We start from the raw sequence: 12,427 nt of genomic DNA on the forward strand, positions 1-12,427 counted from the left end.
CCACACAGCGCTAGACTTTATTAAGATTTCACAAAATGCAGCCGTGTGTTTGCGTGTATATACTGCCTGCCACATTAGTAGTCCTTTTCTCTTTTTTCCTTTTTTTACAGAATAAATGCACTTTAAAAAAATTACAACTTATTGCCAGATACTTAACTTTCTCCATAGTCCCATCCTATGCCGTAGTTTGGTATGCTTTTCTAGATTTTTCCTGCGGATACATTTATACAGAGTTGAGGTCCTATTTTGCCTAAGGTTTTATACCTCACCTCTGGGTGTACACTTAAATTACAGTTTGAATATTGCCTTTTATTGCAAGTTCACTGTAAACATTTATGATAGAATTTTAATTAGATTTTTTTTCATAAAATTTTATTGGCTTTTTCATCAGAAGATAACAGCTGACAAAGATTTCCCCTCTGCCCTGTTTTTATTAAAGTTGTTCCTCAATTAAACCTTTCACTCTTTGGGTCCCTGTACACGTTCCTGTACATGTTCCTGGGACTCACATGCCTCCTTCCCACCCCTCTGTGGCTGCTGACAGCAGGCATTGAGACCCTACACACCCCCCTTCCTTGTACCGGGACGAGATTCTGTGGCCCAAGCGCTTCTGGCCTCTCCATGTCAAAGGAGACAGACTTTTTCTTTGAGTTTCAGTTGTGTGAGTAGGATGCTGCTCTCAGAAAAATACCAGACATAGCAGGCATTGGGCATCAGATGCAATAGTGTGTGGGACACCCAGAGCCCCTGTCAGAGTGCCTGGGTTGGAGTCCTGGCTCCACTCCTAATTCTTGCGTCCTGCCGATGTGCACCTGGGAGGCCGCAGGCGATGGCTCAAATGCTTATGCCCCTGCCATCCACACAGGAGATCCAGAATAAGTTCTGGGATCCTGGCTTTGGCCTGGCCCAGCCCTGGCTGTTGTGGGCATTTGAAGGTGTGTGTGTGTGTGTGTGTCTATGTCTTTCAAATAATTTAAAAATTTTTTTTACTTAAATAAAGATGAACAAATTTCATGTACTTCGTATATTCAGATTTAAGAGTATCATGATACTCCCCATCCTACCTTCCTTCCTCCTCTCTCATTTTTAATTTCTACAATGACATACTTTCAGTTTATTTTATAATCACAAGCTTAACCCTCCACCAAATAAAGAATTGTCTTTCGAATAATCAAAAGTAAATACAGAAAAAGAAAAATACTTTGAAAAACAAATCGCTAATCTTGGATCAGGATGACCAGTTTATTTCCGTGAGGATGTGCTGGGTAGATAAAGGACCACACCTTTCTGGCTGCAGTACCCAGCTCCAGGAGCCACCTGCTGTGTCCACACCCCACCCCACCCCGCATTTGCAACCAGAATGTCCTCTGGCCCCCCACACAGTCCCAGCAGAGGCTCTGTGAGTCCTCACAAGAGACTGATGCTGCATTTGAACCCGTGGAGGTGCCCTGGGAGTGCCCGCGTAGGGGTGTTCCGGGACTCATGCCTCACTGCTCACTTGCAGGCCTGGCCGGCTTCGCTCGCCTCTGCCCCGGAGATCAGTATGAGGTAAGTGCCCGTGAAGGGCGCGGACCGCGCCTGGGAGCCTTTTGGGTTTTTTTGGTAGCATTTTGAGCCAGTGAGAGGCTTTGGAGACTGGTAGGAGACCTTCACCGCTCTTTCACTTTCTGCCACACTCGCACTGTCCTGATATTATTTGGGGGAAATACTTGAAGGTGCACACATCGTGACCCTTCGTGCCTCACTCCTGCTCCTAAGCAAGGCTGGGCATTCCCCTGGGTCAGCCTCACACAGGTTAACACTGCAGCTTCAGCTCTTAGCCACCTGTCCCAATAGTATACTTTGTAGCAGGATTTATTTTATTTTATTATTTATTTATTTTGCTATCCAATCCAGAGTCATGACTGAAGAGTAATGCAACTGTAATTAAAAAAAAAAAAAAAAGCCTTTAATCTTTCCTCCTTGCAAGAGGAAACTGGCGTGATACTGCCATAGAACCATCTCCTGCTCCTGAAGCTTCTATGGTCCGACCCCTCTGGGGGTGGGGGAGGGTCTTCCCTAACATCCCAGCTGCCTGACCCTGGACACCTGCCCATCCTCTCCCCAGACGTGCAGCACCACCTTCCTCATCTTCATTTCTTGCTCCTGACTTCTCAGCAGGGGGTGGTTTAGCCAATGGTTTCCTGTCTGTGAGGAAGTGAGGGCGGGTAGAGAACTAGTCACCGTGGCTGCCCTAGGGCTGTAGAACCAACGGACAGCAGGGAGCAGGAGCACCCAGGGCTGTGACCTGGTGCTGGAGCAAAAACCTCCCCGCCCTCTGTCCGTAGTGGAGCAGGGTCTCTTCTCCTTTCATCACAGCTCCTAAGCACCAAGAGAGAAGCCTGGGGCAGTGGCTGCCGTGTGATCTCTGGGAGCGGAGTTGGGGGTGGGGGGAGCCGTGGAACGTGGGTGGGCCACGTGACGTCCTCTTCCCAGATTTTCATGAAGTACGGCCGGCAGCGGTGGAAGCTGAAAGGCAAGATAGAAGTCAATGGCAAGCAGAGCTGGGATGGAGAAGAGATGGTTTTCCTGCCCCTGATAGTGGGGTTCATTTCCATTAAGGTACGGGACTGTCATGGCCCTTCTTGGTCTTGCCTGGTGCCGCGGCTGGCCGGTTCCTTGGAGGGGATGGGGGACTTTTCCCATCATGACTGCCGCCGCCCCTCCATCCACACGCCCCTGTCTGCACCACAAGTTCGCCCCGGCACAGCCGCTCTCGCTCTCTCCACCAGGTCACAGAGCTCAAAGGGCTGGCGACGCACATCCTGGTGGGCAGTGTCACCTGCGAGACCAAGGAGCTGTTTGCAGCCCGGCCTCAGGTGGTGGCCGTGGACATCAACGACCTCGGCACGATCAAGCTCAACCTGGAGATCACCTGGTAGTAAGTGGCAGCTTTGACTTCATCCCACAGAAGCAGGTGCCATTGGCCAGGGCCACTCATCAGAGTGGGCGCGTGGGCCACCAGCCTGCCCGAGGCACTCGTTAGAACCGCAGGTGCTCAGGCCCAAGAGTGTGTGACAAAGCAGGTGACATGCACATGTGGCAGAGGGGCAGAAGCTTGGCTCGTGCCGCTGCTCTCCTCTTCTGCTTCCTCTTCTTAAATATTTTACGCTGCCTCCTTCCCTTTCCCTTTGCCTTTAAACATATACAACTAAATATGTCTCTCAAGTAAATTAATGTGAGAAGAATTAACTACCCAGGTTGAGATGCTGTGCCCTCGGCTAGGAACCTGATTCTCACTGGCACTCTGATTGCTTAGCACTCATTGTTTAAGATTTATCTATTTTGGAAGCCAGAGTTATAGAGGGAGAGACAGAAAGACACACACACACACAGAGAGAGAGAGAGAGAGAGAGAGAGAGAGGTCTTCCATCTGCTGGTTTACTCCCCAGAGGGCTGCAACATCCAGGTCTGGGTCAGGCCAAAGCCAGGAGCCAGGAGCTTCATCTGGGTCTCCCATGTGGGTGGCAGAGGCCCAAATACTTGGCCCATCTTCTACTGCTTTTCCCAGGCCATTAGCAAAGAGCTGGATTGGAAGTGGAGCAGCTGGGACACGAACCAGTGCCCACGCGGGATGCTGGCGTTGCAGGCTATGCCACAATGCCGACCCCTGCTTAGCACTCCTTAGCTCATGTACTTCATGCTGTGCTGGGAAACTGTGGCTCTCCTTAGTTCCTCCATGTGCTAGTTATTGAAATAGAATATTCCCAAAGCTCAGGAGATGTCCATCGAAGGTTTCCCAGAGTCACCCCCTGAGAAAGGAAAGTCTTGCTGAGTTATGAACACAGGCAGTTCACCGTGTTTGGAGTTCTGTCCCTGGTGTGTTACTGTCTTAATCCATTTTCCGTTTATAGCAGAATACCTGAGCCCAGGTAATATACAAAGAACAGAGGCTGATGGGCTCTCACTCCTGGAAGCTGGAAGCCCCAATGACATCCAAGCTCTGGTGAAGGCCCCATGGGAGATGGCAGAGGAAGGATCCGTGGAGCCCAAGCAGAGCGAGAGACTGGCTGGGGCCAAAGGCAGTCTCAGGAGCACAGCCTTCCCAGCGCACTGTCCCAGGGGCCTGCGGACCACCCACCCGAGCTACCTCCTACCGATTCCACCACCGCCCGATAGCACCAGCCTGGGGACACTCAAACCAGTATCCATACCATAGCACCCATTAATCAAGATGGAGCCCTGATCCCAACTCTCATCACCACCGCCCTAGGGGCCAAGTTTCCAGCCCATGAAATTCGGAGGTTATGTTGAAACCAAGTCAATTTGATGTGGTGATGGGAATGTTCGGGGTCTCCTTTACAAATTAGACACGTCCATGTGGAAGTAGCGGGGCGCCAGACGCCTGGCCATTGGATGGTGTCCGCACTCTGCCCAGCCTTTCCCTCCTAGCCTGGAGACAGGAGACCCCTCCTGCTGTTGGATGAGCAGAAGCAACTTCCCTGTGAACAGACCTCTGGTTCCTTCCCAAGCACTCAGGGCCCTCTGACTCCTGGGATGAATGGGATCCTGTAGTTGAGTGTTTTCTTTGGAACTGAACAGTAATCTGCTGTCCTTTTACATTATTGCAATATCTGCCCTACATAGTTCAACAGATTTTTTTTTTGCAGACTTCCCCCCGTCTTACGTTGGAGCAAGCATGCATGTGTTCATGTTCATCCACCCCACTCGGTTGCTCCTGGTTTGCGTTTCTGTATAATGAGCTGCTTGCCTGGCCTGCAGGCCAGCGGTTAGAGGGGATCCAAGCAGCTGTGCACACGTGAAACCCCTTGTCTTGCAGTCCCTTTGATGTGGATGACACGGCGCCATCGTCCGGCGCAGGGAACAAGACGGCGGCCCTGCAGAGGAGGATGTCCATGTACAGCCAGGGCACCCCCGAGACGCCCACCTTCAAGGATCACTCCTTCTTTGTAAGTACAGTGTGACTTAACCTGAGCTAGTGCTTGCAACCCAGGATTGGCCGCGCGTAACAGATAGCGTCAGCGGTCGCGGCTAATACCTAGCCGTAGGATCCTCAAAGCTCGCCGTAATCCGTAATGCCCGCAGGAGCCCCCTCCGAGATGCCTTTGGCCCTGTGTGTCGGCTGGCAGAGCTCCTCCGTCTTCTCCCCTCACCCCTGCTTTGCCTGTGGCTTGGATGATCCCGGGTGGACGCTTCTGGGCGTTCCCTGAGATGAGTCTTTTAAAGCAGTGACTACAAGTGATGGCCTCCTTGTTGGCATCAGAAACACTTGCTACAAAGCTAACGCGAACACGGTAACCTGGTTCTCTCCGCTAACTCCCTGTCTTGCTTTGGTTTCTGAAGAGGTGGCTGCTCCCTGGCCCAGACAAGCCCCGCCGGCTGTCTGTCTTGAGCACTTTGCAGGATGCTTTGTTTGCCAAGCTGCGCCGCAGCCGCTCCTTCAGCGACCTGCCCTCCCTCAGGCTCAGTCCCACGGCCGTGCTAGAGTTTTCTGTGAGTGGTGCCTGCGGCGGGGAGAGGGGGGAGATGTGCTTGACTTTGGGGCCGGTGCATGTCTGCCCAGCATGTCTCCTGTTTTGCCTTGCTGGGTCTCGCTCACTGGACAGTGGTGACAGCTGTCCTGCGCTGGGTGGGACACGTGGCCATGCATGTGACGTGGCTGTCCTCCTCTCCTCATGGGCCCTCTGTTTGTGCCGTGGTTTTTCTCCACTGTGGCCGAGATCTGTGGTGACAGCGATTTTCGTTTTTGAAAATGACTGTTGCACTTTGGGTCAAAGACGATCTTATTCCAGAAAAGATAAAGGAGTTTATCACTGATATCAGCCCTTGAAAAACTGGTATGCAAGGAACTCAAAGGGATTAGCCCAATTTTACCATGAACCCTTTCTCTATAAAGAGGTTCTTGGTCTGAGTTTGTTGTGTTGCGTATTAATCCTGTAACACTTTAGTAAAGAAACCTACAAGGTGTCACCACTACACACGCACATACATGTAGACATTTAATAAACTGTTCATCACAGACGTATAAAAGTAATCTTTGGATGTCCAAGTGGGAAACGATTGAAATTATAAAGATACTTCAGAAAGTTCATGGAAAATCAATATTACAAAAACATGGGCTTGGATTTAAAAATTTTTTACACCAAAATGTATCCCTTTTTTTAAGTCAATTATTTCCTTTTTAAAAATTATTTTGAAAGCCAGAGTTCCAGAAAAAGAGAGAGACAGAGAGAAAGAGGGATTTTCCATCCACTCGGTTGCTCCCCAGTTAGCCACAACTGCCAGCGCTGGGCTAGGCTGAGACCAGGAGCCAGGAGCTTCTGGGTCTCCCATCTGGGTGCAGGGGCCCAGATACTTGGATCATCCTCTGCTGCTTTCCCAGACCATTAGCAGGGAGCTGGATCAGAAGTGGAGCAGCCGGGACTGGAACTGCGACCCATTTGGGATGCTGGCATCACAGGGGATGGCTTTACTCACTGTGTCACAACGCTGGCCCCTTCAATTTACTTTCATTTTCTTTGCAAGGAAAAGAGACAGAGATCATTCATCTGCTAGTTCATTCCCCAAATGCTCGCAACAGCCAGGGCTGGACCGGGCTGAAACCCGGAACCAGGAACTCAGTCTGAGTCTCGCACATGGGTGGCAGGAACCCATGTGGGACCCAAGCCCTTGAGCCATCTCTGGCTGCCTCCTAGGATGTGCGCTAGCAGAAAGCTGGAATGAGAAGTAGAGCCCACACTTGAACCCAGGAGCTTCAACAGGGGATGGGGGTACCCCAAGTTTGTCGCAAGCTATAACATCGTACATACCCACCCTTAAATTTATCTTTGAATTCAGTTTTTCCACAAATTTTTAAAGCACCCCCATAATTGCATCTTATTTATTGAATCACAAAATGCAGGTGATAAAGACCAGGCATTTCAAAAGAAAATGGGAAGAATATGTAGGGGGAAGTACCCATGAGAACATGCCCCCAAAGCAGTAGAACTGACAAAGCTGTAGATGTAGCTATCAATATATGTGTATTTTCATGCTTATAAGTGTGGTTTGGAGGCTCATGGTAGAGAATTGATAGAGGTTTGATTGCATAATTTAAACAAGAGTGTGGCTAGAAAAAGCCTGGTGGCTTCCTATGCCTGTGGATAACGCAGAGATCCTCAGAGAGGCCATGCTCATGGGCCACAGCCCACCCCTCTCGGCCCTCTCCTCCCTCTCCACCTTGTTGCGAGCTGCCACACCCTGCAGTGCGCCACAGCCTCTTAGGATCTCATGTCTTTGCTCCATCTGGGAGGGACTTCCTCTGCATCTCCTCTGCTGCCCTCTGCCTCACCGTCCTCCAAGGCTGAGCTTTCCCAGGCAGCACAGGGTGTCACGCCCCAGTGACAGCACGCGGCTCCGTGCTGTGGTGCACCTGCTGGCCCACTGCTCCCATGGAAGACTGTAAGCCCCTTTGGACACAGCATCTCCACTTACTGTAAATCAGCAGTTCCCTCTGAGTGGGTGTAAATTGGGTTTGAAAATATGGGACTCCAGAGAGGTGGCTGGGGAGGGCTTTGGACATGGACCAAGGATCTTGGACACCGAGTCCCCCAGCCAGTGCTACTCCGAGGTGTGCACCCAGAAGAGCAAGCAAGGCTGGGTGGGTGGCAGCGGGGAGAGGAGGGCCAAAAAGTGAGGGAACCCCACGAGGAAGTCCGGCAGGTGGGGCTCCAGCCCTTGCCAAATTCCCCCTTTTTTCTTTCCTGGAGACACAAGGTATTTGGGGAGGGGGCAGAGAGAGGAGGAAGGACCCTGGAAGAAACAGGCTGGAGGGGAAGTGGAGGTGCATCCTCAGGCTCCCAGGGGCACGGACAGGAGTCACTGACATGGGGAACAGCCTCCGTGGTAGGAAGGAAGGGCTGAGCCGGCAGAGTTCGGGGGAGTGGCCCAGCAACACAGCCTTGTATCCATCCTGCAGCTAAAGCAAATCACCTTCCAAGCAGACCAGAATGGATGGCCTGGGTCAGACAGACCATGCGGGGATCTAGCGGCCTCAGCTCCAGCCGCCCTGGGACCAGGACACCAGCAGAGGAGGACAGGGGGTCTCTTGGTCTTTCTCTCACCCCCATTGCACTTGCTGCAGCCTTTTTGCTTGCTGGGCTTACACACTAGCACACTTGGGAGACTTTGTGATTTTGTGGGTTATTAAAAGATTTGCTAGCTTGATTTACAGTTGGCCCTCAGTATCCACGGGGAAATTTGTTCCAGGACCCCCAACAGACACCAGATCTGTGGATGCTGTATTTACTATGCAAATACAGTGGGGCACGGTATGGGCGTATCACCACGTGCAGCCTCCTGTTTGTTGCTTGCACAAATGTGCTAGGTTTTTCTTGAGAATAGCTGTGATTTTAATTTTACTTGGACATATTTATGGGGTACAGTGTGATAATCCAATTCATGTATTCAGTGTTCCTCCCATCTCCAGATGATTCTCAGTGCAATGGGTCAGCTGTGTGAATATGTACCGTATTATGTAGGGAATGATGACAAAAATATGCATCTTCTCAGTATGGATACAACTTTTTAAATTATTTTCAATTTGCCACTGATTGAATCCACAGATATGGAACCTGCCAATATGTGAGACTGACACATTTTAATTTTAAAATTTAGATTTTAAAAATCTAATCTGGAAGCCAAGAAAACAGAACCGTTTTGAAAGGGTTCATTTCAAATAGCTAAAAGACCTTGCACAAAACAACATTCTGCACCCAGACACTGACCGCAGGGCACAGGAGGCTGCCAGACGTTGTAACACCCACATAAATGTGTGGTCTTGGTTCCTGGGGTATTCCCAGCCTGCCTCTTCAGAGCTGGGTGTGATGACACGGCCCAGGTTTGCTTGTGCCACCCCGAGAGCCCTGAGGTCGCCCCCTGGAGGGCAGGTGTTCAGCTGGGTAATCTATTGCCAGAGAAGCTCTGTTGCTGGCATGGTTGCTAAGTTAAAACATTTTCAAGAGCTCAGCATTTGTGGGGAGAGAGTTTCAAGCAATAAATTTTGAGAAATTAAGTAAAACACAGCATCGTGTCTTCGGAGCAAAATTGCATGAATGAACAGGCTTCTGAGACAGAAGTCTCACCCAAGTAAAAAAAAAAAAAAAAAAAAAACCACTCCCACTCGGTCGTGGGTTGTAACCATGGCCACCAATACTGTAGGATCCAAGGATTTAGGAAACAGGCACTCGGCCCCTCCCTCCCATAATCTGTTGTTCTGAAAATGTGAAACCTAAGAATAGTGTCGTGGCCTTTCATCCAGTGATTAATGGCTGCTTGCTTTTTGCCAGATGCATGCGCACACACACACACACCAACAAATAAAATGTTCATGGGAAAGGTTCTGGGTTTTGGTTTTGGTTTTGTTTGAATTGCTTTCTGCTTTGTCTGGAAATCAACCATAGCAGCTGCAGCCTTTGCATTGAAAGTAATCCTGAGGTGCCTCTTGTCCGCAGTCGAATCTGCCCGATGACATCTTCGAAGATGGAAAGGCAGCCGAAGAGAAAATGCCGCTGTCTCTCAGCTTCAGTGACCTCCCCAGCGGGGACTGCTCCCTCACCCCCGGCCCAGCAGGCTCTCCCCGGAGCCCTGGCCGGGCAAATCCCGAAATCACCATCACCCCTGCAGAGCTTCCCGCGAGCGAGGGCCCGGATGACAGCAGCTCAGCCTCTTCCAGGAACTCCACGGGAGAAGGCTGCAGTCCCAGGCCCCGACCGAGGGGAGACACGAAGGCGTCCGAGCCACCTGAGGCTGCCGGGCAGCTGGCGGGGGCTGCACCCGAGCACCTGTTCCTGCAGGATGCTGTCGCCCAGGCACTTCTGCGAGAGTCCGAGGAGGCCTCTGAGCTCAAGCCGGTGGAACTGGACGCCTTTGAAGGGAACATCACGAAGCAGCTGGTGAGGAGGCTCACCTCGGCGGAGGTGCCCCTGGCCGCCGAGAGGCCGCCTTTCGAAGGCTCTGTCGGGGGCGACTCGGAGGGCTCCAGGTCCTTTCTGGATGGAAGCCTGGAGGACGCCTTCCATGGGCTTTTCCTGGCCCTGGAACCACACAAAGAACAGTATAAAGAGTTTCAGGATCTGAACCAAGAAGTCATGCATTTGGATGATATTCTCAAAGTAAGTACCTCTTCAGAGAACTTGGGCTAGGTCCAAGGCCAGCGGATCTTTCCGGAAAAATCCTAGCCAATCATAGGATCAGCAGAGTCCTTGCGCTAGCGTTGATTTTTAACATCCCTGGGAATATTCATTTTTCACTTTCCTGATAGCAAGGGAATCCACTTAAATTGATTTAGGGGTTAAATTATTTACTAATTATTAAATGTGTAAACTTCTGCAGGCCTGGATTTAATCATTGTAATCCCACATGAGAAAAGCTGGCACAGAAGTTCCCAGACAGGGTCCCTTTTGGGGCATCAAGACTCCCTGGTGGACAACAGAGCCAGCCCGCCCCGGTGTGAATGCCACGAGCATCCTTACCCCCTCAGCCCTGCCACCAGAGGGCTCCCTTCTCTTGGAAGTGGCTCACACCAGGGAGGCGGAGTCTCAGATTAATCACCACCGGACAAGCATCTTTCACCCGCGAGGGGCCGGGACACCCCGGACTCCACCAGAGCCGTCTTCCCCAATCCACGGCGGTCTCTGGAGAAGTGGGAGGGGCCGTCGGGGGTGGGGGCAGGCGGTCCTAATGATGAGCTCATTGTTGCTACCTCAGAATGTGTGTCTCCACCCAGCATACAGATTAAATGTTTTTTTAAAACACCATAAGAAGATAGAGCTTTCATTTTTGTCTCGAATCTCACTGCCACCTCTTAGATTCTTTGCTTTGCCATTCTTGAGTTGCACGGTCATATAGAAGTGAGCCTGGATCCTTTTCCTGGGGAAAAGCAATTCTTCAGGGTCCCACTCTAGAAAATAGAGTGGAGCTGACAGCCAACCGCAGAAGGCTGCTGCGTCCCCTAAGGACCCTGTTTAAGGTGTGGCTTCCCGGCAGCATCGGGACTGCGTGTCCAGGGCTGCGCGTATGCCTCCTGCACAGTCCTGTTGACCCAGCCCTGGGGGGATTTGTGCCCAAGGCAAGTGATAATTCAGGCTCCGACTTGTCAGCTCTTCCAAAGCAAACAGATTAGTTCCACTGTAGCCTTGATCTCTGGGATGCAGGCCCTGTGGATCTATTCCCTATAAAACCCACTCAAAACATCAACCCCTGGTCACTTGTCTGGTGCTCCTCTTAAATCCTTTTTGCACGGGTGGCTTGCCCCTACTGCAAGGGAATACCTTACAGCCAAGGGTGATGGCAGCCGCCACCTGCATCCACCCAGGATGCCGATAGGTAGCTCGACACTGGGCAGCACAGCAGTCTTATAGAACCTGTTGGTTCCGGATTTCTCTCTATGGTATTAGTTCAGCCTTTGGTTGTTCCCAAAACTCTCCTGCTGTGAAATCTTCGACTGCCCCTTTCTCTGTTATGAGACCGAGTTGTGCAGGTGGCAAGCTTTGGAAAGAAGACCTTAGAAGGGGGTTAGTCCAGAGTAGCTGCCTCTCCCTCTGAGGTTGAGAGCATTGTTAGAGCGTAGGTCTGGGGCAAGTGGCTCTGTGTCCAGCCAGAAGTGAAACAGCTGCACAAAGCTTTCTCCTTCTCCCCTCTTCACGTTCCTAGGATGATAAACATCTTGAGGATCAGAAACTAAATGATGCTGCCTGTTGGACGGAGATCACTGAGGGTGAATGAAACAGCTGTGATTTAAAAGACCCAAAGATGCCGTCCCACGAGCTTTTGTGCCCTCCTGAGTGTCAGAGGCAGACACAAAGCCCGTCCTGCCTCGTGCTAAGAAATCAGCAAGGAACGCACCTAACTGTGCAGAGGACACTTAGTGCACCCGGGGCTTCAACCCATCCCAGTGCCACCTTGAATTTTCAGAAAAAGTTCCATCCCTCTCATGCCCCTAGCAACAGGCAGTATCCTATTGGTGATGCTTCTGCTTAAGTGCAGCAAGACACAGTTGTGCAGGCCACAGAACGGTCTTGTTCCCCTAATTCCAGGGCCTGGTAAGGGCAGTGGGGAGGTTTGATCCTTTCAAAGCAGAGCTGCAGAGGAAGCAAGGCTACTTCTCATCAGCCCCTGCCGACTGTGTTCTCAACACTCCAGGGGAAGATGACAGGCTGTGGGTGGAACCTTAGGAGGTGGGACTTCTTCCCGCGGGAGCTTGGGCTTGGTGAAGGTGACCAGTGCCCCGTTTCTGGGATTGGTTTTGTTCATTCTGGAGAGCAGACAGTTGTTTTTTATTTGGGGATGAATATTAGGTGGCAGGAATCTAGCAGTTCTGTTTCCTGAGGATTTCTGGTTACCTTATTTTTAAAAACATTTTATTTTAAAAATTTCAGATCCAAGTAGA

General features: G+C 51.0%; 1 protein-coding gene across 1 annotated transcript in view; it reads left to right on the forward strand.

Moving 5' to 3' along the window:
* Positions 1-12,427, forward strand: part of RIPOR2 (RHO family interacting cell polarization regulator 2) — a 112,418-nt gene that overhangs the window by 73,773 nt on the left and 26,218 nt on the right. Inside the window, exons 9-14 of the mRNA XM_062187360.1 lie at positions 1,505-1,548; positions 2,476-2,601; positions 2,772-2,920; positions 4,820-4,949; positions 5,344-5,493; positions 9,492-10,151. Of these exons, the coding sequence (XP_062043344.1) occupies positions 1,505-1,548; positions 2,476-2,601; positions 2,772-2,920; positions 4,820-4,949; positions 5,344-5,493; positions 9,492-10,151 (1,259 nt within the window). The remainder of the gene's footprint in view (positions 1-1,504; positions 1,549-2,475; positions 2,602-2,771; positions 2,921-4,819; positions 4,950-5,343; positions 5,494-9,491; positions 10,152-12,427) is intronic.

The sequence above is a fragment of the Lepus europaeus genome, chromosome 3 (assembly GCF_033115175.1).
Source record: "Lepus europaeus isolate LE1 chromosome 3, mLepTim1.pri, whole genome shotgun sequence".
Lineage (NCBI taxonomy): Eukaryota > Metazoa > Chordata > Mammalia > Lagomorpha > Leporidae > Lepus > Lepus europaeus.